Here is a 24,494-nt window from a genome sequence, read left to right as displayed (position 1 = left end):
TTGCATTTGCCTCCCACTGTTGTCAGTGCACACGGGCATACGTGTTAGGGAAGCACTGGGCGTAGAATGAGGACCAGCTTTGGAGTCAGAAGCAGTTGCATCCTAATCCTGGCTTTTACCTACCTGGCAAAGTTCCCGCCTTGCCCTAAACTTGGTTTCTTCATCTTTAAACCTCCCGCACACTCTGATCCATAAAGACTGGCACACTCACTGACAAGAGGTACCCCCCGGAGACAAGCTCCCTCTCTCCCTCTTCAGGCCTCTGAGCCCCGGCAGCTAGAGCAACCCTTTCTTGCTGGCCATTGCAGGAACCTCACACGTGAGCTGAGCTCCACCCTCTGCCTGCTCAGACCCCAGCCCACCCCCACCCCAGCTTTGCCAGCTGAATGGGTCTGTGAGGTCACTTTGGGGATTCTTTTTAAAGCAACTGAGTGAGCATTTTAAAACAACATAGTAGGAGGAGCAAGATTTCTGGGTCAGCAGATCTGCCCCTCCCACCTGGGCTAATTGCTCAGGTTCTGGAAGAATTTCTGCCCCCACCCCCACCCCAAGCATCTCTTCTGTCAGGGGCAGACACACTCCTTAGGCTCATGGAGAACATGGGATCCAAAGGGGCTTCTGAGCTTTCAGAGCATGGGCCATACCCTTTGACCCTTCCTAGTGTGGGATCAGCCCTCTGTACAGTATGTTCTTAAACATTTTTTGTTGAATGATTTCTGTCTGTGCCAGGATTCAGATATTTTCCCTCTTTTCTTTTCTAATTTAATCCAGAAATTGGCCTGGGCTCACCAAAGCCTTGCCAGGATTTGCAAACAATCAGAGGCACATGGGCTCCAGTTCTCATCAACTTCCAAGAATGCTGGGGACACGTGGTGATGGTGGGGAAGGCAGTGACAGGACAGGAATGTTTTCTGCTCTCTCGGGGGTGATCTTGTGAACTGGCCACAGAGCTGCAAACCCGCCAGGGGGAAAGCTCAGACCCAAGTCCCATTCACGTGTCTCTGGCTCTGGTTCCTGGGGAAGAGAAAAACATCTCTGAAACTGGACACTAAAACTTGGTTCCCTTAAGCTGAAGGGAAGCAAGCAGCGCTCCTGGGGCAAGAGAGACACATTTGGGTTTGGGCCTGGCCGTAGCAAAGGATGTGAGGATGCGGAGAAGAAGTTCCCACTGTCATACGGCAGCTCCCCAGGCCCCAGGGTCTGCTGGTGCTGTGGCCACAGCCGGACGTTCCTGGCACTGTTCCTGTTCCTCATGCTTGTCCCGCTGGCCTGAGAGCATGGCCCTGTGTGCCACCAGGAAGTATGACTATCAGGGCCAGCAGTGTGTGAGGCTGATACAGTACTTAGAAGAGGGCAGCGCTCTCAGATGCTGACAGGAGCCAGGCAGGAGGCCTAATCAGGGTGTCCAGGCTGTGGACAATAGGGAGTGGTGGGGACTGGGGCAACAGGAGAGGCTATACCTCTGGAGATCCCCTCCTGGGTTCCATTCACTTGTGGTCATTTAGGAATAAACAGGCACACTCTTGTGAGCTCCCCACCCCACCCCGCCGAGAAGCTGGAAATCCAGCTTTTACAGGAAATCTAATTACTTTTCAACGTTGGCAACAAATTGAAATTAAGACCTCACACTGCACTAGTGAATCAGAACATGACTGGCCGGTCAGCGGGTGGATTTTTCCTTCAGGCCTAGAAGAAAGGAAGCGACTGCCTGCCCTGCCCTGCTGTATGCCGTGATGGGGGATAATTAGTGCCACCTCCTAGGGCTGTTGTGAGCATGGCTTGAGTTAAACACCAGAAAAGTGCTTAGTGGCACTCTGGGCACATGGAGAGCATGCCTCAAGTGTGAGCTGTCCCCGGTCATGTGTATTCGCTCCTTGGGCGCTCTCAGAACCCTGGTCTAAATGGGCCCCACTCTGGGCACTGGGGTGCAGAAGCAGGCAGTCGTGTTCCTGTGCTCAGAGAGATTGGAACACGAGAGGGGTGGGGAGCAGGGCAAGGAATACGTAATTTCATCCTGGTTAATATGCCTGCTGATCATGCAAGTACCACAGGGTCACAGGGAAGGGTGCCCCAGATGAGGGCCCCTTGCGCTGCCCCTAGTGCAGAGGCAGAGTTGACCAGGAGGGGAGCATGGTGTAAAGGCTCAGCGGCATCTCCACATCACAGTGCAAGGTTGGGCCCGACTGGAGTGTAGGGTGCTAGGGGAGAGGCAGGAATGAGGTTGGCAAAGCCTTCTGTGCCAGGCTAAGGGGCTTGGGATCCACCAACATACTGTCAGGGGAGTCATGAGTTTCCTTTGGGGTCTAAAGAGACAGAAACATCTCTCTTAGGGAGTTTGGGGTTCATGCGTTTTACTATTGGAAATGCCTCTCCCTATGGCCTAAGAGGCTGAGTTTTCACACATGCTGGCCCCAGGCAAGGAGGCACTTATACGATGGCTCTACGTTGCCCTGGTGGCCCTGTGAGGTTCCCTTTCCTGGGTAAGGTCACTGAGGCTCAGAGAGGCTGGGTGGCACAGGTAGGGTGTGGAAGATGAGATTCCCATACCTGTGTGGCCTGGGTGCGAGTCCTCTCCCCGCTGCCCACAGCCCCGACTGTCTTTTCCATCTATGACTCTCCTGGCTCTTCCCCTTGGCTCCTTCATCTGTTGTGTCTTCCTGTTCTCTCTAGGGTTTGCTCACCTACCCACCCACTCATTCACTTAGTGCATGTCTCTAGAACATTTGCTATGTGCCAGACAACAGTTCTAGGTGCTGAAAATGTCATGTTAGAAGGCCTGAGGCCCTGCCTGCACGAAGTCACATTCCAGTGGGGACGGGGGTGGACAGTAGATGCCCCCTCCTCCCAGGGATGATGATGCAAGCGGAGAACGTTCTGCTGGGGGGAGCCGAGGCCTGTCCTTACCTCTGCCTCTTCTTCCCTGAAGTGTGCAGCACTCTCCTGCCTCCTGGACTCCCCCACACCTCCCTTCCCACTCTGGGAGGCCCCCTGACAGCTGATGAGGGAAGCCTCAGAGCAGCCTGTCCTTGGCCTCCCTGGGGAGCTGGCAGTTGTCAAAGCAGGAGTGAGAGTCCCCCCCGAACGAGGAGGGCCGGGTAGCGTCACTCCTTGGTGACAGCTCTGGGCAGCTGCAGAGCTTGTCTCCCGCAAGCTCCAGCAAGGTGACAGCCGAGCCAGAAGAGCAGAGAGCACCACTTCCCATCTGGCTGTCCCTCCCATCCAGGTTCCTCCTTGGCTGCCCCCTGTGCTGCAGGAGTTGTAGCTGAGTGACCCTTGAGTTCTCCTCCACTGCCCAGGGGGCCCTTTGTTGGCATGTCTCAGGGGGGTTAGGGGTTCACACAAAGATGCCAGAAAGTTAATGTCAGATTCAGAGGGTCTACTTACCTGGTTTTGCATGTTCAGCACCTGGCGACGAGCCAGGCACAGAGTAGGTGTTGAGGAAATGTCTTGTGAATGAACAAATCAATGAGTAAATGAATTCTCATAGGGTGACTGTGGTCCCACCGACTCCCATAAAAAATAGGCTCTATCTGGGACTTCCCTGGTGGTCCAGTGTGTAAGACTCCGTGCTCCCAATGCAGGGGGTCCGGGTTCAGTCCCCAGTCAGGGAACTAGATCCCACGTGCATGCTACAACTAAGAGCCCACATGCTGCAACTAAAAGATCCCGCATGCCACAACTCAGACCCAGTGCAGCCAAAATAATAAATAAATAAATATTTTTTTAAAAAATAGGCTTTATCTGTCCGTGGAAAAGAAGTACCAGTAGCATAAGTGTTCTTGTCCCTTCTTCCTTGATGCTCAAGGCTGTTTGTCTCCACCATAGATGCTGGAAGTTTGAATCACTAGGTCGTAGGAATGTACAGTTTTAATTTCAGAAGATTTGCCAAATTGCTCCCCAGAGCCCTTTGCCCTGGTTCCCACGCATGCTCACATGGGTGAATCTCCCAGTTTCTCTGAGCCTCTGTTCCCCAGTAGGTAAACAGGGGTAGTAATGCTCACTTGCAGGGTGCAGGAGGTGAGAGGTAGTGCTGTGAGGAGGCACCTGGCACAGGTCTGGGAAGGTCAGAGCTGACCAACGAGGTGCAGCCGTTGTTCCTTCATCCACGACATCTGCCAAACCAGCCCAGCTCTTGTCCTCGAGAAGCTTGTCTCTCTTGGGGACACACTGGCTTGCCTTAGCGCAGCCAGAAGGACAAGGGCCTGGCTGGGGAGGTCAGAGCCAAGGTGAGCCTTGAGCTGATTGACCACAAGTTGGCACTTCCGAAGTGGACAAGGTGGGGAGGGTGCAATTCTGTGTAGACCTTCAGCGTGTCCTGGGAATGGGAGGCCTGGAGTGGGACAGACATGGGGGTGCAGGGCAGGGAGGCCTCGGAGGGTAGAGCTGGCCAGAACGGGGGAGCTTGAATTGATCCTGAAGCTTTGGGAGCCAGCTGGGTTCTAGGCATTGAGGATGCAACAGCTAAGGATGCAGAAGAGCCCCCAGCTCTCAGTGGGCACAGACAGGTCCAGCGGAGGGAGGTGGCAGTTAGCAGACTAACAAACAAATGAAGGGATATGAGGCCGTGATGGTGCAGCAGAGGGAACGGCCTGGGGGATCCTCGAGCAGCATCCATGTGAGCCCAGCAAGCTCTGGGGGGATGTCCACTGTACACGCAGAGTGAGTGGGAGGCAGCCAGCTGCGGGGGTGGGGCAGTCCTCATGCCCCTCCCCACCTTAGCCTAGCAATGAGACGGGCCTTGTGGGCTCCCATGGCCCTTCCGACCCTGAAGTGACCTGGGGCAGGTACTTGCGTGTCCAAGAACTCAGCCCTTCTGCCTTTGGTTCTGGGCTCCCTGTGTAGCAGGGTATGTTCATCCACCTTCTCAGCTGCCTATTTGTTCTCTTCTTCCACGTTTCCGGGCGCCTGTTCCCAGCCTGGGCCCAGGTGGTTAACACACCCTGCCCGGGGACAGAGGCTGGCAAAGACAGTGCAGCTGCTCAAACAGAATCTCGTGGTGCGAGGGGCCATGTGCTGCACGCAGGACAGGAGTGTTTCCCACTGTGTTCCGAGGTGACTCCTTACATTCTGGGTGTTAGGAATAGTGCCGAGGGATTTCACTCTGGAGGAAGGATATATTCGCGGCAGACAACTCTGGCAGTGAGCTGTGATGCTGCAAGGAGGGTTGCTCTGAAGCTTGCGAAGTTTTCTGGGAGGCTCACCTTTCCTGGTGAGCCCCTTGCCTTTGCCAAAGGCACAGGTGACAGTGTGAACGGTCAGGGTTTCCTTAGTCTCTTCTGTGTCAGTGCCTGGTAGGCAGGATCCCTCCCTTCTTCCTCATCACGTGGGGGACCCTGGGGCCCTAGTGGCAGTGGGGAGAGGCTGGCCTGAGACCTCGTCATTTTTGCTGTCAGGTCTGGCCCCAGACTCTTTACCTGGACTGCTCCGGTATGCTGAGCCCCACTTGGTCCAGGTCTGGTGCCGTGATGACCCATCCAGTCTGAAGCCTCTCCCACCCTGACCAGCGTAGGCAGGAGCTTCTGGAGCCCACACACACCTCTCAGGGGCTGGGGCTGGGGGTGTTCCAGGCCAGTTTACTCCCAGGAGACCCTCCCGTTTCTCACCTCCTGCTAGAGCCACCTTGGGAGGGGACTCTGCTCTTGCAATGTGGTCTCATCTTAGGGTCCAAGTGGGGAGCAGGACCTGTAGCTCTCAGGATCTGTGTTTGACCCTAAAGGTGTGTGAGGGGCAGCAGCAGGGGTGGGGGGTCATAACCCTGGATCTGACTTCCTGCCTCTCCTCAGCCTCCTCCCCTAACCTACATAAACCAGGGCAGTTGCTTCTCCCCTGTTCCCCTCCCCAGGGACCTCCCAGGTGCCATGGCTCCCCTCTCCATGGTGGCATTTTCCCTCTTTCTTTCCTTGGGTCACATGGTGATAGGGAAGCAGAAGAATATGAATTATAGGAGGGACGAAAAATCATTGTTTTTTCTAATGACATGCTGGTGCCCAGTTGCTCACATCACAGGGGTGGGGTCATGCTCACAGGCTCTGAGACAGGGATGGGGTGGGGGGCCGGGGAGGATGCCATGAGGTGTCGCCACCAGGGGCCTCCCTGAAGTGCTTCCTCTGGAGGAGACCCCAAGCCAGGCCCTCAGGGCTCTGGTCAGGGAGGGCTGAGGAGCTCATGGGTGACATCCCAGTGCTCTCCAGGGCCAGGGCCGCTGCCAACAAGAATCAAGATCCCTGCCTTCTCTCTTCTCCTTCCTGTCTGTGCCCTCCAAACTGGCCTTGGGGGTTCGGTGGGCTCTAGCCTTTGGCCTCAGATGAGTTATTCTGTGTCCTGCGGCCTCAGCAGGGTCCGTCCTTCCCTGTTCTGTGGCATTATCCCTTTCTGATGAGCTCTCGCGTGATGAGTGGGAAGGTTGGGCCCCAAGTGGTGGTGTGGCTGTTGGTTACCCTGTGGTGGAGCTGGCAGGGAGAACCCCAGGTCTGGGTCACACACGGATACCTGGTGAGTCCCAGCATGGGCTCTGGAAAACAGCCTGGCTGTGCACTGCAGTCCAGGCAGGCCTTTCCCGGTGGCCCTGAGGAGAGCCCAGGGTGGGCCCAGAGAAAGGACTCAGGGTATTTGACCTTCTGTCATTTGATGACAGCTCTACTGAGTCTGTGCTGTGTGCCTGGGATTTTGCTGGATGCTCTAAATATAGTGTTGAGGTCGGTCCTCCATACAGCCTGAGAGGCTAGAACTAGTGTTGCCTCCATTTCACAGATAAGGAAGCTGTGGCTCAAACAGGCAAAGTACCAAACCCAAGTCACAGGGTAAGATGGTGGCCGAGCCCACCCTGGAACCCATGCAACCTGATGAAGTGACGAGGTATGGGCAGCTTCTTGGAAGGAATCAGCGCCAACATGGGCAGCTGTTTAAGGCATCTTTGTTCCTTCATTTGCACAGTAAACGTTTGTTGAGCCTCCACCTAGATTCAAGGCACCTACTTGCCTGGGGGTGGAGGAGCCCGTCCCCACCCTGGGGACCTGCAGAGTTGTCCCCAGGCCCAGGAGAGTGTGGCCTCATGCAGGATTGGGGACTGAACGGTTTCACCTTCGTGAGAGGAGTCACAGTGGGGGCCCTGGGGGCTGAAGAAGGGGCTCCACCTGCCTCCCATTTTTGTGCACAGTACGTACGACCTTAGTAATTGTGTCCTGCCCATTTGCATTTCATGACAGTTTGATATTTTGAGCAGAGGCCAGAGTCATGTTTGTTCTTGCTTTGCCTACGAAGCATTTGCTGAGAAACGAGTGGTAAAGATCTGCAAAGGGAATGTTTATTCTCACAATGAGACTGGGCTTTTGCAGTCCCGTTTATGTGTCATGAGATACACACGAATGAAAATACTCACTGGAAGCCCGCAGACTTTCTGCCCCAGGTTCTACAGCACTTTCTTCACCTCCATCTCCACCGTGGCAGTCCAAGCCTTCTCCTGGGGGGCTCAGAGAGACCAGCCTTCTTCCCAGTTATGTCAAGGGTTCCTGGAGAAGCCACAGAGCAAAACGGGCTATGTGCCTACCTCCTGAGGCCCCACGACAGACTCCTCCAGACCTGGCTTCTCCCCGCAGGGTGCTCGGGCTCCTTCTTAGTTGCCAAAGCTTGGCTCAAGGGAAGAGGTGGTAACTTCCCTGAAAGTTGGACGTAGGGGTTGGGAACCCAAACAGCCTCTCTGCCCCTGCCTGCCTCAGTAGGAGCCCCACGACCTGGACCAGCCCCTCTGTCCTGACCTGTCCCTCCACCCTGGTAGGGGAGAAAGTCACCTCTGCCCAGCAGCCTCAGGGCACCTGCCAGGGCTCAGTGGTTGCCCAGGGCAGAACTCTGCCACAAAGAAAGCAAACTTTTACATTATCATGCAGAGCTTGTGTCCTTCCTTATTGTCTATTCCAGAACACAAACTTGGCTGCATCTTTGCATAAGCAAAAGGCGCATTACGATGTATTTCCCCAAACAAGAGAGCTCTTGGCCTCTCTCTGCACAGAGAAGGGCTGCGGCTTTGAACCTTTTCCCCAAGGTTTAAAGATTCCAGGATCAATTTCTCAGACAGGGGTCAAGGACGTTGTCCCTGCTTCCCCTCCTCCTGCGGTCTCAGCAGAGGTGAGCACACAGGCCTCGGGAGGGCAGGTGGGGGTGGGGAGGCACTTGGGCACTTAGCTGGGTCTTTGATCGTTACAGGGCATCATGCACCCTGCTGCTGTCACACATTTTGCCCATTTCCTCTTGTTTCACGTTTACCAACGTTATTCACTCATTCACGCATTCAGAACTCTTTACTGAGCACCTACTGTGTGCTTGACACTGCTAGGGACACAGCAGTGACTGAGGAGGAGGGATGCCTCCACATCAAGTGCATAGTCCAGTCTGGGAACAACTACTTTAAGGGCTCACTTTGAACAGGGGACAGTCGTGCTGGGGGAAGAGGATGAGAAACCAGAGGGCACTGCAAGTGCAAAGGCCCTGAGGTAGGGATGGGCTCCCTGCGTAAGGAGCTCACAGGTCAGTGACTGGACCATGGTGAGCAAGGCGAGGGCAACCTGAGAAGAGGGAGCAGGGCTTTGATTTTATCCCAGTTGCAGTGGGAAGGCCCTGTGGTGGCAGTAGGGGGAGGGTAACTGCCCTCCTCCTTTGAAATACATCTATTGCTCTTTGTTTTTTCAAATGCTCTTGTATGGGAAGCATCGGCATAGCACAGGGAGATCAGCTTGGTGCTTTGTGACCGCCTGGAGGGGTGGGATAGGGAGGGTGGGAGGGAGGGAGATGCAAGAGGGAAGAGATATGGGAATATATGTATATGTAAAACTGATTCACTTTGTTATAAAGCAGAAACTAACACACCATTGTAAAGCAATTATACTCCAATAAAGATGTAAAAAAAAAAAGAATCCGCCTGCCAATGCGGAGGGCACAAGTTCGATCACTGGTCCAGAAAGATTCCATGTGCCATGAAGCAACTAAGCCCGTGCGCCACAAAAAAAAAAAAGAATTCAGAGGCTGGAGAGGGAACTCCAGGTATGAACCATAGCACAAGCAGCAGGAGAGGGCAGCTGGCTTCCGAGAAGGCAGAGCTGTCAGAAGTGAGGGTTCCTGGAGGAAAGTAGCTGAAGTGGAGCTCAGAGAAGCCAGCCAGGGCCAGCTTAGAGAGGGCCCCAAGTGCCAGGCTGAGGGCTGAGGCCTGCTCCTGAAGGCACCGGGGAGCCATTGAGGGTTTCAGGCAGAGGAAGCAGGAGGTCAGACCTTTTCTGAGTGGTGACCATCGTGAAGAATGACCGTGGGGGAGACACGAGGTGGGAAGGTGCTGCTTCCTTGTCTACCTGTGGAGGAGATGGAATGGGAGTCAAGGGACGGGGGGGAGTTGGGAGGGAGATGTTTGGAAGCTGCCTTCTGTCTTTGTGGCTCTTTGTGCCATGTCTGTTAGCTCTCTGCTTGGCGGAAATGTTGTAGCTGTGTCCCTATTATGGAGGCAAGTGTTTTACTGGGCATCTTACTTATTCCCGGGGGTCTCTACACCACAGCGGGCCCTGCTGGCTTCTGGCCTCACCGGCAGCACCTGTGGAGAGTGGGATGCAGCTGGCCTCAGGGGGCTATGGCAATTTCACAGCCCCCCGAAAAGCTGGCGTGGCCCTGGCGGGGCAGGGCAGGGCCCACTCCTCAGCAGAGCCAGCCTCCTCCATGGCCCACAAGCCCTGCATTCTGCCCTTTCTGTTCCTGATGAGTCGCAACGTGGGGATTGGGAGCCAGACACTGGAGGGGAACCCGTTTGCAGGTGGGGGGATTCTGCCACACCACCGTAATGAGCAAGAAGACGTCCCAGGCCACCTGGTCACTGTGGGGGTCCCACCCGCTTGGGAGGGGGCTGCAGGGGGCCGGGCCTCAGGTGAGGCCACCGGGAGGGCTTGTGAGTGGGAATCCAGGTTGGGAACCACCCAGAAGGTCCAGCAGTTGCCAAGAGGTGCCTGTGCTGTAGGGCGAGGCTGGGGCACACCCAGCTGGAAGCCCTTCCTCCCTAAGAGGAGCAAACTGTGTGCAGCTGTGTCCCTGTGTGGACGAGCAGAGGCTTCCTAGGAGAAAACAGTGAAAGGTGCACCACAGTGGAAGGCTACCAGGGAGGGCGGGGCTGGGGCATCTCGAGAGCAGGCCTGGCCTCCTTGCTGGCTATCTGCTGGGTGTGCTCCAGACGTGCCTTTTCTAGCTCCTCAGTAGTCCCGGAGGCCCAGTTGGTCTCTGAGGGCAGAGTCAGGGTGCCCAGCCCAATTGACAGGAGCTGGTGGCTGATGGGCAGCTCAGAAGACAGTGCTTCCCCAGCTGGGCCCTCGCTCAGCAGCCTGACACCCCCTGGCTCTGACTGCCTAGCCCTCACCCCCAGCAGGAGGTGGGCCTCTGCCTCGCAGAGTCCAGCGCCTGGTGGTGGGGATCCTAGGGTTCTGGCGCCCTCCTGTCTCTCATATCAGGAGTCAGGGTCAGGCCTGTCCAGCATCCAAGAAGGACACAAGACCCCTTACCCGAGATGAGAGTGGCTGCCATCGGCCCCAGTGGTGGGACCAGGAGAACAGGAGGATCCTGGGCCCCGATGGGCAAGGTCTGGGCCAGGAACTGAGAAGAAGCCCTGCATCTCCTTCCTCCCTTGGGGACCAGCCTCAGCTTCCTCATCTCTCAGGAGGGGCTGACACCCCTCCTTCTGGCCTCAAAGGGCTGTTGGGAGCATAAAATGAGGTAATTCTTTGAACTCAGCCCTGAATTCCTTCCAAATAACAATCTATCCTGCCACTGTCCCTGGATGCCCTAGGCATAGCTGGGAGCCGGACTCCATTTCAGCTCTCTGAAGCCACCCCTCCTTGACAAGAACCTGTCCCCTCCCAGGTCCCAGAAAGCAGGTTCAAGCTCTCTCTGTTTTCATCTTCTTCCCAAACATCGGAGCTGTTTTTACCCTCTCTGCCCCGCCCCGGCTCCCCACTCGAAGCATGACCTGGGAGTCAGAGTTGAAGGGAGTAAAGTGAAGCTGGCCATTCACTCCTGTCCCTCTCCCCTCTCTCCTCTCCTGCCCGCCCTCCCCCAACTCAACCCCAGATGCAGCAGGACCTCCCTGTGTCACTGCCTTCTTCCTTTCTACACCACGACTGTCAGTCAAACTCCGTGAGCCAAATCGGCGAGGCTCTGCTTGTGAAAGATAAAGCAATACTGTGGAGACAAGAAAATCCTCTCTCTTAAGAAAAAGTAGTTTTTAGGGCCGTTGTTTCACTGTGGACCAAAAAGTCTAGTTTGACCCTCAAAAGTGGGCAAGGACCTCCGTGTTTAGGGGGTGTACACCCCGTCACCGTGACCTCATGGGAGGCTGCGGGGCGATATGACTTAGCAGCAGTGACTAATACAGTTTTCCTGTTTTCACCAACATCATTCCATCATGCATGTGCGGAAGTCTAGTCCTCACAGAGCTTTGCGACATGGGGACTGTCATTCTTGTACAGAAGGGAAGGTCCGGCAGGGGTGAGTTGGCAGAGCCTCCCAGGGCTCACCTTGTCAGCTGCAGGTGTCACCTTGCTGGTAGGTGGCTCTCAGTGCCAGCGTCCACCCTCTCCAGACCCATGCACCGAGTCACAGTGACCATCCCGTAGGGCTATCAGTCGTCCCTTCCCTGCAGGAAAGCCAGGTCAGGGCAGAGAAACAAATTATAATTGGAAGGTAGATGTGTGGGCAGGAGGCTTCCAGCAGGGACCGCTGGAAGGCTGGTGGCCTCCCTGGACCCCACCGTGCACATTAGCTCTGCCTTCCCATTGGTGCCATCTCAACACACAGCAACGGTGACAGGAGCCACCAGGCTCCTTGTCTAGCATGCCCCATGTGCCTGCCTGTCCCATCCATCACGAATTGATTTTCCTTGCTAACGCTCAGATTTCCCAAAGGGTTTTCCTACTGTTTATAGGTAGCAATTACCATTGCTCAGATAGAGATTCTAAAAGCTGGGATTCAGGGGGAGGATGGCACTGGCCTGAGATGACAGAGTGGGCTCTGGGAGGCACGCTTGGTGGGGTCTGCCCTCACAAAGGGTAGGTCAGCAGCCTCTGGGCTCGGTCTGCATACAGGGAGGGGTTGCATGGCCAGTTCGTGCCTCTCCACTGAGTGATGGTATGAGTGGATCCATTCTTTTGACGAGTGTGTCCTGAGTATCTGCTGTGTGCTGCTGCGTCCTGGGTGCTGGAGACATGCTGGGAAAATACAGGTGGCCATGCAACTCACAGTCCCTTTGGGGACACAGAGAGCTCAGGAAGCAATGGACCCTGGTGCTGGCTGGGAAGGAGATCAGACCTGGGGGCCCTTCCAGGAGGAAGCAGCCACGAGGCTGGGCCTCCAGAAGAGTAGGGTTTTGTCAGGAAGCGAACGAATGAAGTGGGTGGCAATGAGGTGGCCGTTTCAGGTAAGATCCCGAGAGCACATGAGGGTGGGAAGGAAGACTTTGTCGGCCCTGAGCCCAGGGTTAACCTGACTAGTGTTTCCAGAAATTCATGCTGGCTGTGCTGTGGGGAAGGAAGGGTTCCTCACCTTTCTTGTGCAGTGGACCCCTTTGACATCTGGTGAGGCCCCTGGGCACCTGCACCAATAATGTTTGTAAATGTAAAATATTAAATACATGATAATAAAAGAGTGAAGAAATACAAATGAAGCCAATAGTATGAGTTGCAGTTATCAAAACAGAACACAATTTTGTGATATAGCAATATCTGTTCTTAATTAAGACATTAAAAATTAGATCTGTTGGTGTGTCTAGAATGACCCCCCCTTTCCAAGTTGTGATGAGTGTAGATGACATTTCACAACCACCAGCAGCAACTGAGGAGTGATTTCTGCCAGTGACAGTCCCGGCATTGCCCCTGTCACTGGGGTTTGTGGCCTGCGTTCTCCCTGAAAGAAAGGCCATGTTGCATTTACAGTGGTCAGTGTCCCCATCCCAGTGTAGGCTCCAGGTGGAGAATCCCTGAGTTGGTGGGAGGGGCTGCTGAGGAGGGAGTGGCAATATCCTGGCAGGGGTTAGAGGGAAAGGAAGGGATGGATTCAGAGTTGGTGGTGATGCCTGGGTATAAAGTGTGGCAAAGAGGAAGGAGTGGGGCTGGGTCCCAGGGTTCTGGCCTGGGGCCTAGCTGGGTGGTGATGCCATTTGCAAAGCCAGAGCTCGTCCTTGGGCCTGTGGTTTCTGCTGACACGTCCCTGGTTGTCTTTCAGGTCAATGAGATTTATCACGATGAGTCCTTGGGGGCCCACATCAATGTCGTCCTGGTGCGGATAATCCTGCTGAGCTACGGGAAGGTGAGTGGGCGCTGCAGGCTGGTGCCTTCCAGACACACCAGAGCCCCCGCCGCTGTGGGATGAATGGGGCCCTCCAGTGAGATGCAGGCCTCCTATAAAAGCCTTCGTGTTGGCCAAAACCACCCTACCTCTCCCTCGCTGCCCTGTGGTTCCTACAGGAAACAAGGAGCTTGTGAGCCACGCCTACTCTGCTTTCAGCCTCACTCCTTTTAAAATTTAGGGTTTTTTTATTTTAAGAAGAAAAATTTTATTTCAAACAGGTTCAGTGGTATGTGCGCTACAGCAAAGGCTGGTTGTAGCAGTTTCCTTTCAAACCTGTGCTGATGTATAAATTAGATGTTATTTGGGAATGATTAATTTCTGGTAAAAGGTAGATTCAATCCAACATTATGCCAATTTTTACACTTATTGTAGACCCTATTTTAGTACTAGAGGTTAAATTTTCATCACCAAAAAATGAGAATAACCTTACAGCTACTCCTAAGGTAATGAGCTATGCAATTAATTCCTCACTATTGCTTGGAAAATATACCCCTAGGTTGTTAAGAGAAATTCCAGCTCCATCCAAATCTACTATTTAATTCTTCAGTCATCACCTACTGTTGGCTTGATTGTCACTCCTCTTCTTATTTGACCCCAACCAATTGAATGTCAGTGTTTCTCAACTCTTTGGCTAAAGGCAATTTTTTCTCCTACTTCTGTGCACACAGGGTTAGTCAAAACGATTTTGTCCAAATCAGCTTTGACTGCACTAACTCTTCCTCCTGTCGGCAGGGATCCTATGTTCACCATAAGCACTTCATTCTTAGACAGCTTTTGCACTTTTGCTGCTTTCTGGTCTCCTTCAGTGCGTACACCTAGAAGCCGTCTAAGCAGGAAATAGGAAATTTCCAATTCTGTGAGGATTTCAGGTAAAGCTCCAACTGCGCCATTCTGTCAGCCCGGCACAAAGTGGGGTCAATTTTTCTTCCAACTCCAATAAGACCTCCTGGAGCAGCATACTGAAGATCATTATGCTCTGCGAAAAGCAATACAATTTTGGAGAAGATGGGTTTACACATGAGTTTTCCTTCACTATCTTTGGAAACAATACCAGGTCTGACTTCTGTCTCCTGGCCCAACTTTAATACTCCTTTTAGAATACTACCACCAGCTACACCCCCCTTAAGGTCATCAACCTCACAGCCAGGTTTGTTGACATCAAAGTATCTAACAACAATAAGTCGGGGTTCTGAAGTAAAGTCTCTTGGGGGTACTGGAATTTTCTTTACTAGGTACTCGCAGACGACTTCAATATTGTATTTGAGCTGAGTAGACATTGGAATAATAGGAGCTCCTTCTGCTACTGTACCTTGTACAAATGCAAGCATCTGTTCATACTGTTCTTTAGCCTGGCTTTCTTTTACCGAATCAATTTTATTCTGTAGAATCAGAATATGCTTCAGTTTCATGATTTCAGTAGCAGTCAGGTGTTCAGCAGTCTGAGGCTGAGGACAAGACTCGTTACCAGCTATCAACAGGAGAGCTGCATCCATCACTGCGGCACCGTTCACCCTAGTAGCCATCAAAATATCGTGGCCAGGACAGTCAACAAAGGAAACACGTCTGACTAATTTGAAGTTCCCTTTGGTCCCTGGAATGTCTGTAGGAAACTCATCAGGTGTACTACTTCCACAGGATCTATAACATTCTGGCCAAGGACAACTTGGGTCGTCAAGTTTATATATCTTAGCATTAGCATAGCCAAGTTTGACTGTAATATTTCTTTCTAGTTCATCTTTGAACCTGACAATGTGAACTCCAGAAATAGCTCTTAAAACCCTAGATTTCCCATGAGCTACATGACCAATTGTACCTATATTAATTGTGCACTGTCTGCTGATAACTTCATGTGAAAGTGGCATCAACTTGGTAACATCCAAAGTGTTGAGATCTTGCTGAAAAAGGTGCGGCTGCCCTCAAGTCACACAAGCCTCACGCCCCCCACCCCCCACCCAGCCCTGCTATCTTGCCTGGAGGCTAAAATTTAGGTTTTGTTATTATTCAAGTTTGGTGAGACCAACAGATCAGGAGGTGACTGCCATGTGTTATTATTCAAGTTTGGTGAGACCAACAGATCAGGAGGTGACTGCCATGTGTTTTTTTGTTTGTTTGTTTTTTTGCGGTACACGGGCCTCTCACTGTTGTGGCCTCTCCGGTTGCGGAGCACAGGCCCTGGACACGCAGGCTCAGCGGCCATGGCTCACGGGCCCAGCCGCTCCGCGGCATGTGGGATCTTCCCAGACCGGGGCACGAACCCGTGTCCCCTGCATCGGCAGGCGGACTCTCAACCACTGCGCCACCAGGGAAGCCCGCCTGCCATGGTTTTTTTACCCACAGTTTCTGGCCATGCAGGGCCGCACTGGAAACACCATGGTTGGTCAGGAGGCCTAAGGAAGGAGAAGGAAACTGTGGGCGAGCACCTTTATTGTGGTTTCCTCAGGAAGGACAAGGTAAGGTGGGGTAAGCAGGCTTAGGATTGGCCGGTGTGAATAATTTTCAGCAGGCTCAGGAGCATTGGGGGCTGCCCTAGTTGTTTGGTACCTGGCCCTAGTGATTTGCACACGGGATAGTGGGCTGGAGTGTGAGAGCCCAATGAAGGAGGGGGCTGGGGGTGTGGACTCTGAATTGGTTGGTTTGCATTTGAAAAGCATATGATCCAGAATTAGTTGTTTACTGTCTCTAGGAATTGGCTGACCCCGGGAGGAGCAGTTCCTCCCAGGTCAGCAAGGCCCTGGATGTCAAAGCATCAGAAACAACCTGTGTCCTGCTCTTCTCATGCCACGTAGCTGCTGTTCTAACTGAGCAGTCTTGTCCTTCTTACTTCCCTTTGTTGTGAAACTTGGAACCGTCTTTCCTAGCAGCATGCACGGGTCTGTGCACCAGGATTAGAAAGCCCCCAGGCACAAAGACCTGAGATGGAAAAATAAGGGGGTGCCTGAAAGGAGAGCTGGTGAGGAAGGAAGGAGCCCCATGGTGATGGCCAGTGTGGACTGAGCAAGTGCCTATGCCAGGCAGCTCGGGAACACTTTACACGAAATTATCTCACTTCGTCCAAGGACAGATGGGGAAGTGGAGCTATGAGGATCCCACTTCACAGATAAGGACACTGAGGTTTAAGGCAGTTCAGTGGCATGAGTAGCCAGTGGTATTTGGCTCCTCAGGAGTCCAGCTTCTCACCCTGGCAGCCAAATTCTGGAGTCCGTGGTCTGACCCCACGCAGTATGAAGAAAGTCAAGTCATAATAAGATGAGGCACATAAGGCATAGTAAATTATGCAAAGGGTTCTGCCTGCCGATGCAGGGGACACGGGTTCGTGCCCCGGTCCGGGAAGATCCCACATGCCGCGGAGCGGCTGGGCCCGTGAGCCATGGCCGCTGAGCCTGCGCGTCCGGAGCCTGTGCTCTGCAACGGGAGAGGCCGCAACAGTGAGAGGCGTGCGTACCGCAAAAAAAAAAAAAGAAAGCTGTGAATTATGCAAAGGGTTAACTCCTCTACTCAAAGAGAGAGAATCTCAGTCTCACAAAATAAAATCGAACTGCACACAATGTACAAGGCCTGCAGTACAGAAATGACAATGAAGGACTTTATGGCTGGTCAAATTCCAGGAACAGTGGACCTTGAGCCCACTCTTCCTACCCTGGGAAGTGTGTCACTCTAAAGTGATGGAAGCGACCACAGTGAGGATAGCAGTCATGGTCCTTCATGCCCCATGGAGAACATAAAGTATACCAAAGTGGACTGTCAGATCAAGGGAGAAATTTGCAAAAACCTTACTGCAGGAGTCTTTCATACCCTTTTCAAGACCTTTAACAGATCACATTTTAAAAGGCATAGGAGTTTCCCGTACCTCCAGTATCCTTGTTGCTTAAAAAAAAAAAAAAAAAAGCCTTCTCAGTTCAAGCCTTCTTTAATAAGTTATTCAGTCATTTATAGCCAATAAAAAATTTTCATGATTTTTAAGAGACAGTATCCCTGCATTGATATCTTCTGTCTAGAGCTGCACTGTCCAGTCCAGCAGGCACTAGACACATGTGGCTACTGAGCACTTGAAATGTACTTAGTCCAAACTGAGATGTTCTGTAAGTATAAAACATATGCCTGGTTTCAAAGACTTAGTACAAAAAAAAAAAAAAGGAGAGATGTAAGATACTTTCTTAATAATTTGATATTAATGAAATAATGTTTTGGATATATTGGAGTAAATAAAATATTTTATTAAGTTAAAAAAAAGGCATAGGAGTTTCAAGTAATATAGTGGATAAAGTTAAATTAGTAGTTATATCATTTTTTCCCCTTGCCCTATGGAAAAATGTGCCTTCTTTTTGAGGAATCATAGAACACTTAAAAATTACAGAAGTACTTTAGGTCATAAAGAAAATTTTAGTGAGTTTTATTTATTTATTTTATTTTTTAATTAATTAATTTTTTTTTTTGCGGTACATGGGCCTCTCACTGTTGTGGCCTCTCCCGTTGCGGAGCACAGGCTCCGGACACACAGGCTCAGCGGCCATGGCTCACGGGCCCAGCCGCTCCGTGGCATGTGGGATTTTCCCGGACCAGGGCACGAACCCGTTTCCCCTGCATCAGCAGGCGGACTCTCAACCACTGTGCCACCAGGGAAGCCCTTAGTGAATTTTGTACAGCAAAAATAGTTTGGGCTATTCTCTGACTCGGTGCTCTAAAACTAGGTGGAGGGAAGGGATATATAAAAAGAATAAATCCAGTCTCTTTGAAAAAAAAAAATCTCCTAGGAAGAATAATATTAGACCCTTAGTTGCAAACTATTGGGAAAACTAATGAAAACAAGAGTACTACAGATCAAAACCTGTGGGGTGTGGCCAAAGCTGTATTCATAGGCAGGTGCTTCCCAAGATCACACAGAGCGAATGAAAACAAGTTAACCCTGTATTCAGCTCGGTAAGTTAGAACAGATGTTGACAACCACCCAAAACCAAAAACCTAAAGAAAGTAAAAATAAGGAAATAGTTCAGAAAAAAGCAGAAATCAATACATTAGAAAATAGAAAGAAACAATAGGATCAATCAAGAGGAGAGCCTTGGAAAAAGCAAATCTCTGGCATATTCAGTCTAGAAGAAAAGAGAGGAAGCATAAACTAAAAGAAAGAGTGCGTATAATGCAGCCCACAGTGGGATGCTTATCCCAGCTGAAGAGAAAGCTTTGGAGGAGGTTGCTGCCCTAGGCAGCTCTTGGGAGATCTCCACCTGGGCCTTCTCCCCATCCCTCGACTCTGACACCCAGTGGTGGTCAATGGAGGAGGAGTGTGCACACCTTCTTCTGCATGTAAGCAGGCAGGTTTGTGGCATGGCGGTGCACTCTGGACATGCAGACACAGTACACAGCCAGGGAAGGCTGGGGTGGCCCAGGCCCAGTGACACAGTTCCAGCCTCCGTCCTTGGAACGTCCCATGGGACTTTGCCCATCCCCACTGGAGCAGCCATCAACATGTTCGCCATCCCTTCCCCTCCTCAGGCTGGGTCCTACCAGTCCCTCCATTCCTGGCCTGAGACCCCCTTAGCATCCTCCAGGGTCTGAGGAATTTTTAGGTGTGTAGTGTGAGGGATGGGCATGATTATATCCAACCCCCTCCCCACTTTCTACCTCTGGAGAGGGGACATGGGAAACTTCACGTTGTGGGGTAGGAAGGGGAGGAGAGCCACCAAGTGGTCTGAGCCTTAAAAAAAAAAATTGGAGAATTGTGCATGGTTAATTGCTTACCAGCACTGGCAAAGCTTTGGCTCTTATTTCACCTAAAAACTGTCTGGTTCCTTCTCCCAGTGTTGATTACTCAATGGAACAAAGCCTTGTTTATTTTAACTACTTCCTGGCAGGCTCTGTGCTAAATTGCCCCCACCCAAAGCTGTTTCTTCTTGTTCTTCTTTCCTTAAGTGTCACAGGCAGGTAGAAACCTGGTAGAAACCAGGTAGAAAACCTGAAGGTGAGATTTTGAGAACCTCCGTCAGGGACCTGGAAATCCTGGGAAACAAGGATTTCCTGGGGAAATGGGAATATTTCAAAGCTGACTCCAAAAAATGTAGAAAATACCACAATAAGCCTCATAACCATGGTGGGAACTCAAATTCTTCTCTGTTTTCAAAGTTATCTTAAAATTACCTCTAAATAGAGAGTCGGATAATATATTTTTGCCAGTCTATTCTTATTCATTTGCAAGGAATTATTAAGCAAAGATAATGCAATACCACATAAACTGTTTCAGAATATATATATATATATATATATATATATATATATGTTCTGAAATCCACCCAATTTATCTTTATAGCCAACATGATTCCTACACACAAAGCTGCCAAAGGTAGCATATCTAAGACAAAGTACAGACCTGTTTCACTTCTAAAAATAGATGTAGGAATTCCTGAGGCTTTAAGCATTTAATTCAATAATGCATAAAGAGAAACTCTCACTATGATAAAATAGGGTTTATTCTAGGAATGTGATGATTGTTTAATATTAGAAAGTCTGTTCATATAATTCATCAGATCCATTTGCCTAATGACAAAGTTCGTCATCTAACAAATACTTCTAAAAAATATATTTATTTATTTATTTGGTTGTGCTGGGTCTTAGCGCAGGGTCACGTGCGGCACGTGGGATCTTTTAGTTGGGCATGCAGGATCTTTAGTTGAGGCATGTGGGATCTAGTTCCCCAACCAGGGATCGAACCCGGGCCTCCTGCATTGGGAGCGCAGAGTCTTAGCCACTGGACCATTAGGGAAGTCCCTAACAAATACTTTTTGAGGGTTTTTTGTGCCAAGCACTGTGCCGTGTCACTGACGTGGTCCCTGACCTCAGGGGCTGCTCTAGAGCAGAGGTGCAGACAAAAAAACAGTTACAACTGAGGGCCCAGGGACTTGGTCAGGGCAAGGGAGGCAGGCAATCTTATTTAGAGATTAGGGCAAGTGACTGGAGGCAGTGACTTTTCAGCCATGGGGAGGGAGTGAAAGGGGGAAGAACCAGCACAGGGAGCGGTGGCTTAGGAGAGGGTGGGAGGCATCAAAGGGAGGACCTTAGTGAGCTGTCCTGGGACCGTGGCCACAGGGTGAAGAAAGGAGAGAAGATGAAAGAGAACTTTAGGAGGCCAAACCAGGAGCGGGTGGGTGCTACACGGGTGAATGTGGAGGGACACTGAGTCCGTGCCTTGGGCAACCTGGTAGATGATAATGCTGACCCCTGAGATGGAGAGCACGGAGCTGGGGGGAAGTGGCATGTGGGGGAGAAAGGCAGTGAGCTCAGGGGATACGTGCTGAGTTTGAGGTGCTTTGTGCCATCCCAGTGGAGATAGCCAGGGAGATGCTGGCATGGGGAACTGGAGCCTGGAGAGAAGAGATGAGCGTGTTTTGCAAAGGCATGGATGGGGGTGCACAGAGAAGCACACCGAGTCGGGGGCACCTGAGAAAGAGCCCCAGGGGGCTCTGCTGAAGGCACCAGCAGGGCAAGGAGTGTGATCAGCTCCATAGGAACTGAGAGGGTATCTCATGGTTTTTAAAAGATCTGTGAAACTAGTAACAGATGGTAACATGACAACCCAAATTTTATTTAAAGGTAGAAAAAGAAGCACATTGTCCCTAAAAGTGTTCTGCATAGCTAATTCTCAGGATGTTCATAGATGTTTTCACAGGAGAATAGAGGGGTTCCATGGTCAAATGAGTCTGGGAAATGCTTATAAAACAAAGTAAAACAGGTATTCCTGACAGCAAAATTTCTCAGAGACTTTACTATGAAAATGTGCAGGGTGAATCTCTAGGAGATGGATCAGTATGCATGGTTTCTCCAAACTATTTCTCAACAGAACCCTTTTCCTCATGGAATCAACATTCTACAGAATTTGCTTTGGGACATGCTGCTCTTATGAAACAGTTACAGTAAAATTGGCAACAAGAAAGAGACGCATAACTTTGTTACTGAGGTTTTGGAATTCTGGACAATGTCGTATGACATGAAACCAGTATCAAGGAGAACAGATAAAATTATAATTGTTTGCTAATAATTATGTGCCCGGAAAACCTAAAAGAATCCATCAGAAAACCAAGGAGTTTAGTGACATGGCCAAATATAAGATAATTACACAAAACCCAATAATTTCTGTGTGAACCCACAATGCCCTGGTAGTAAAGATAATAGGGAAAGAAAGTTCCCTTAACGATAGTAACCAAAAATATAAAATACCTGGAATAGTCCTAACAAGACAGCTATAAGACCGACGTATAGGAAGAAAATTGCACATTGTTAATGATAGGAAAAAAATAAAAATAAATGAAGAGACATATGCTATTCCTTACGGGAACACTGGGTATAGTAGTGATGTTGACTTTTCCCAGATTAATAATTGGAAACTTGATGAAATGATTCTAACATTCATCTAGAAGCATAAACAGTCAAGAATGGCTGGGAAAACCTTGAAAGCCAAGCAAATAAAAAGGATTTACTTCAAATACCTTGTAAAGCAAAAATAATTAAAATATACTATATTTGCATAAGCATTAACAGATCAACTGAATAAAATACATAGCTCTGAAAATACCTCTCATATAAATAGCATGCGATAAATATAAATGGAATGGTTATAAAGTGTTATAAATAAATCTGTGATAAATATAAATTTCATATATAGCAAATTAAATACATCAGATGATAAACATAGGCCAATAAAATTCAACTAGTTAAACCATACAAATCAAGAAGAAAATATTCATTGTCAAGGACTTCCTAAGCATAAATACAGTCGAAGGGATTGTAAAGAGGAGGATAGATATATTTGAATACTTAAAATATAAAGTCATCAAAAAACACAAACAGGGGCTTCCCTGGTGGTGCAGTGGTTGAGAGTCTGCCTGCCGATGCAGGGGACACGGGTTCGTGCCCCGGTCTGGGAAGATCCCACATGCCGCGGAGCGGCTGGGCCCGTGAGCCATGGCTGCTGAGCCTGCGCGCCCGGAGCCTGTGCTCCTCAACGGGAGAGGCCACAGCAGGGAGAGGCCCGCGTACCGCAAAAAAAAAAAAAAAAAAAAAAAAAAAAAAACACAAACAAAGGGCAAACCACAATCAGGAAAAGCATTTGCAATATGGAAAAGATATCCTAATATATGAAGAGCCCTAGGAAAAACAGAATTGGCAATGGACATAAGCAATTAACTGAAGAAAAAATACAAATGGCAAAAAAAGAGAAAACATTGAACTTTACTATTAATCAAAGAAATAAACGTTTACCATTTTAAAAGCATCAGCTGTGTTAAGATTAAGACGAGGGATTTACTGCTGGCTTGGGTGAACGCAGCAGTACACTCCTCTGGTACGAGCATAAATGTGTACACATTTCTGGAAGGAAATGTGGCAGTTTGTCATTTCCCTTAAAAATGTTCTTCATGTTTGCCCCCAGTCATTCGTTTCTATGATTCTATTCCAAAGCAGTTAACAGAGCTGTGGATGAAGTTTTAGGAACAAGACAAAAGCCAGGGCCTTATTTCTAAGTGTAAACAACTGGAAGCAATGTAAATTGTCTGCCAATAGGGGTCTAGTTAAATAAATTACACTATGTCTATGTGGTAGATTATTAGACTGCCAATAAATCCCATTTTCAAAGCACGTTTAAGGGCTTGGGGAAATGGTTACAGCATGAAGTCAAGTTTGTTGGCTTTTCGGAAAAAAGGATATAAGCTTACAGTAGTAGGATCTCAATTTTGTTTGCAAGTATCTACACAGAAGGGACTGAAGGAATATATCAAACGTGAATAGTACTTATCTCTGGGTAGTAGGTGATGGATTTTTATTTTCTTCTTTGTACTTTACTGAATTTTCTTAATTTATCATGATAAGGATGTTTCCTTTATAATTGAAATAGTGCATTTTTAATTATGGAAAATTTGTTTATATTTTTAAAAAATCATTTAAAAATGGTAGAGTCCAAGTAATTCTGTGTAACTGAATGCTAGCATCTGGGGAAGGGTCTCCAGTGGCATGCCACAGGGCTCTGTCACGTCCAACATTTTATTTCTGATTTGAAGGAGCATGTAGAAAGGACTTCATGCTTTTGCTTGGCACCTCTTCTCTGTGGTGGCTTGGAGGCTCTTGGAGAGGGATCTCTGTTCTTCTGCCTGGGAACTCTGTCACCTGAGTGTCTGTGGAAACTTTGGGTGAGCCATCTTGGCCAGAGGGAGGATGCAGGCTGCCACAAGTATGTGGCCTTACCTACAGGTGAGACTGTATTACCCAGGTGTTGCAGGCACCTCCCTCATGGCCATGACCAGTCTGGTCCTTTATGTTCCACCTCGTAGGGAGGGGTTCTGCTTTGCGTGACCCATGTTGGTACCCTCCGAGTCCCCCATAGGCAGAGTGAGGGTAAGGGAAGCGGGCATGGACCCCATTGTGAGGCTATGGCCTACTCTTCCTGGGGACAGTATGGGGAGGAGGGCAGGCCATGGGGCTGCCTCGAGCCCATGGCCAACAAGACGGGTGGCCACAGCAAGCTTGGGCAAGTGGAGCAGCTTCAATGAGACCAGGACCAATACAGTGAGAAGTGAGAGGGCACAGGGGGACCAACGCCTCCCTCGCCTCCGTGACTTCCCACTGGGAAGGAGTTTGGGAATCCATGATGGTGAGGCGACAGGAAGGGAGAATGTGGAACTGGATGAGTGCTTTCAGAACCGAGTCCAGGCTGCACCCACTGCACCCCAGCAGGGCTCGGCAGACCAGCCTTAGACTTCTGCTGATGACCTCAGAGGTGTCAAGATAAAAGAGGTACCAGGATGTGGAGTTAGAACCCCACATCCATCCCCAGCCCCTGAAGCCTGGCCGGGAAGGACAACATGCTGCCACCCCTCTGCTGGCCCCCAGCCCCTGATGGCAGCGGGGCTGACCAGTCTCTTGTAGCAAAGCCCACCCCACACTCTGCCCAGCTTCTCCCACCTCCCCACCCCACCTCTTCTCGGGAAGCCATGGGGGAGGCTGGCGCCCATCAGGGCCTCTGTGTCCTGGGGGATTCCAGAAAGTTATAGGGCCAGACTTGGTCCTCCTCCAGCGAGTGGCAGGATTGTGAGTGGGGAGTGGAGTCCAGGGTGTGAATCTCACTTTCCCTAGGGAGGACACACTGCAGAAGC

At 50.4% G+C, this 24,494-nt stretch overlaps 1 protein-coding gene and 1 pseudogene across 1 annotated transcript in view; one reads left to right on the top strand and one right to left on the bottom strand.

Annotated features, from left to right (window-relative positions):
- The window catches only part of ADAMTS2 (ADAM metallopeptidase with thrombospondin type 1 motif 2), a 245,389-nt gene that overhangs the window by 161,903 nt on the left and 58,992 nt on the right, over positions 1-24,494 (top strand). Inside the window, exon 5 of the mRNA XM_060008222.1 lies at positions 13,237-13,320. Coding sequence (XP_059864205.1) covers positions 13,237-13,320 — 84 coding nt within the window. The remainder of the gene's footprint in view (positions 1-13,236; positions 13,321-24,494) is intronic.
- LOC132421908 (eukaryotic translation initiation factor 2 subunit 3-like) lies at positions 13,906-24,334 on the bottom strand (annotated as a pseudogene).

This window comes from Delphinus delphis, chromosome 3 (assembly GCF_949987515.2).
Source record: "Delphinus delphis chromosome 3, mDelDel1.2, whole genome shotgun sequence".
Lineage (NCBI taxonomy): Eukaryota > Metazoa > Chordata > Mammalia > Artiodactyla > Delphinidae > Delphinus > Delphinus delphis.
This window is presented reverse-complemented; position numbering and strand designations above follow the sequence as displayed.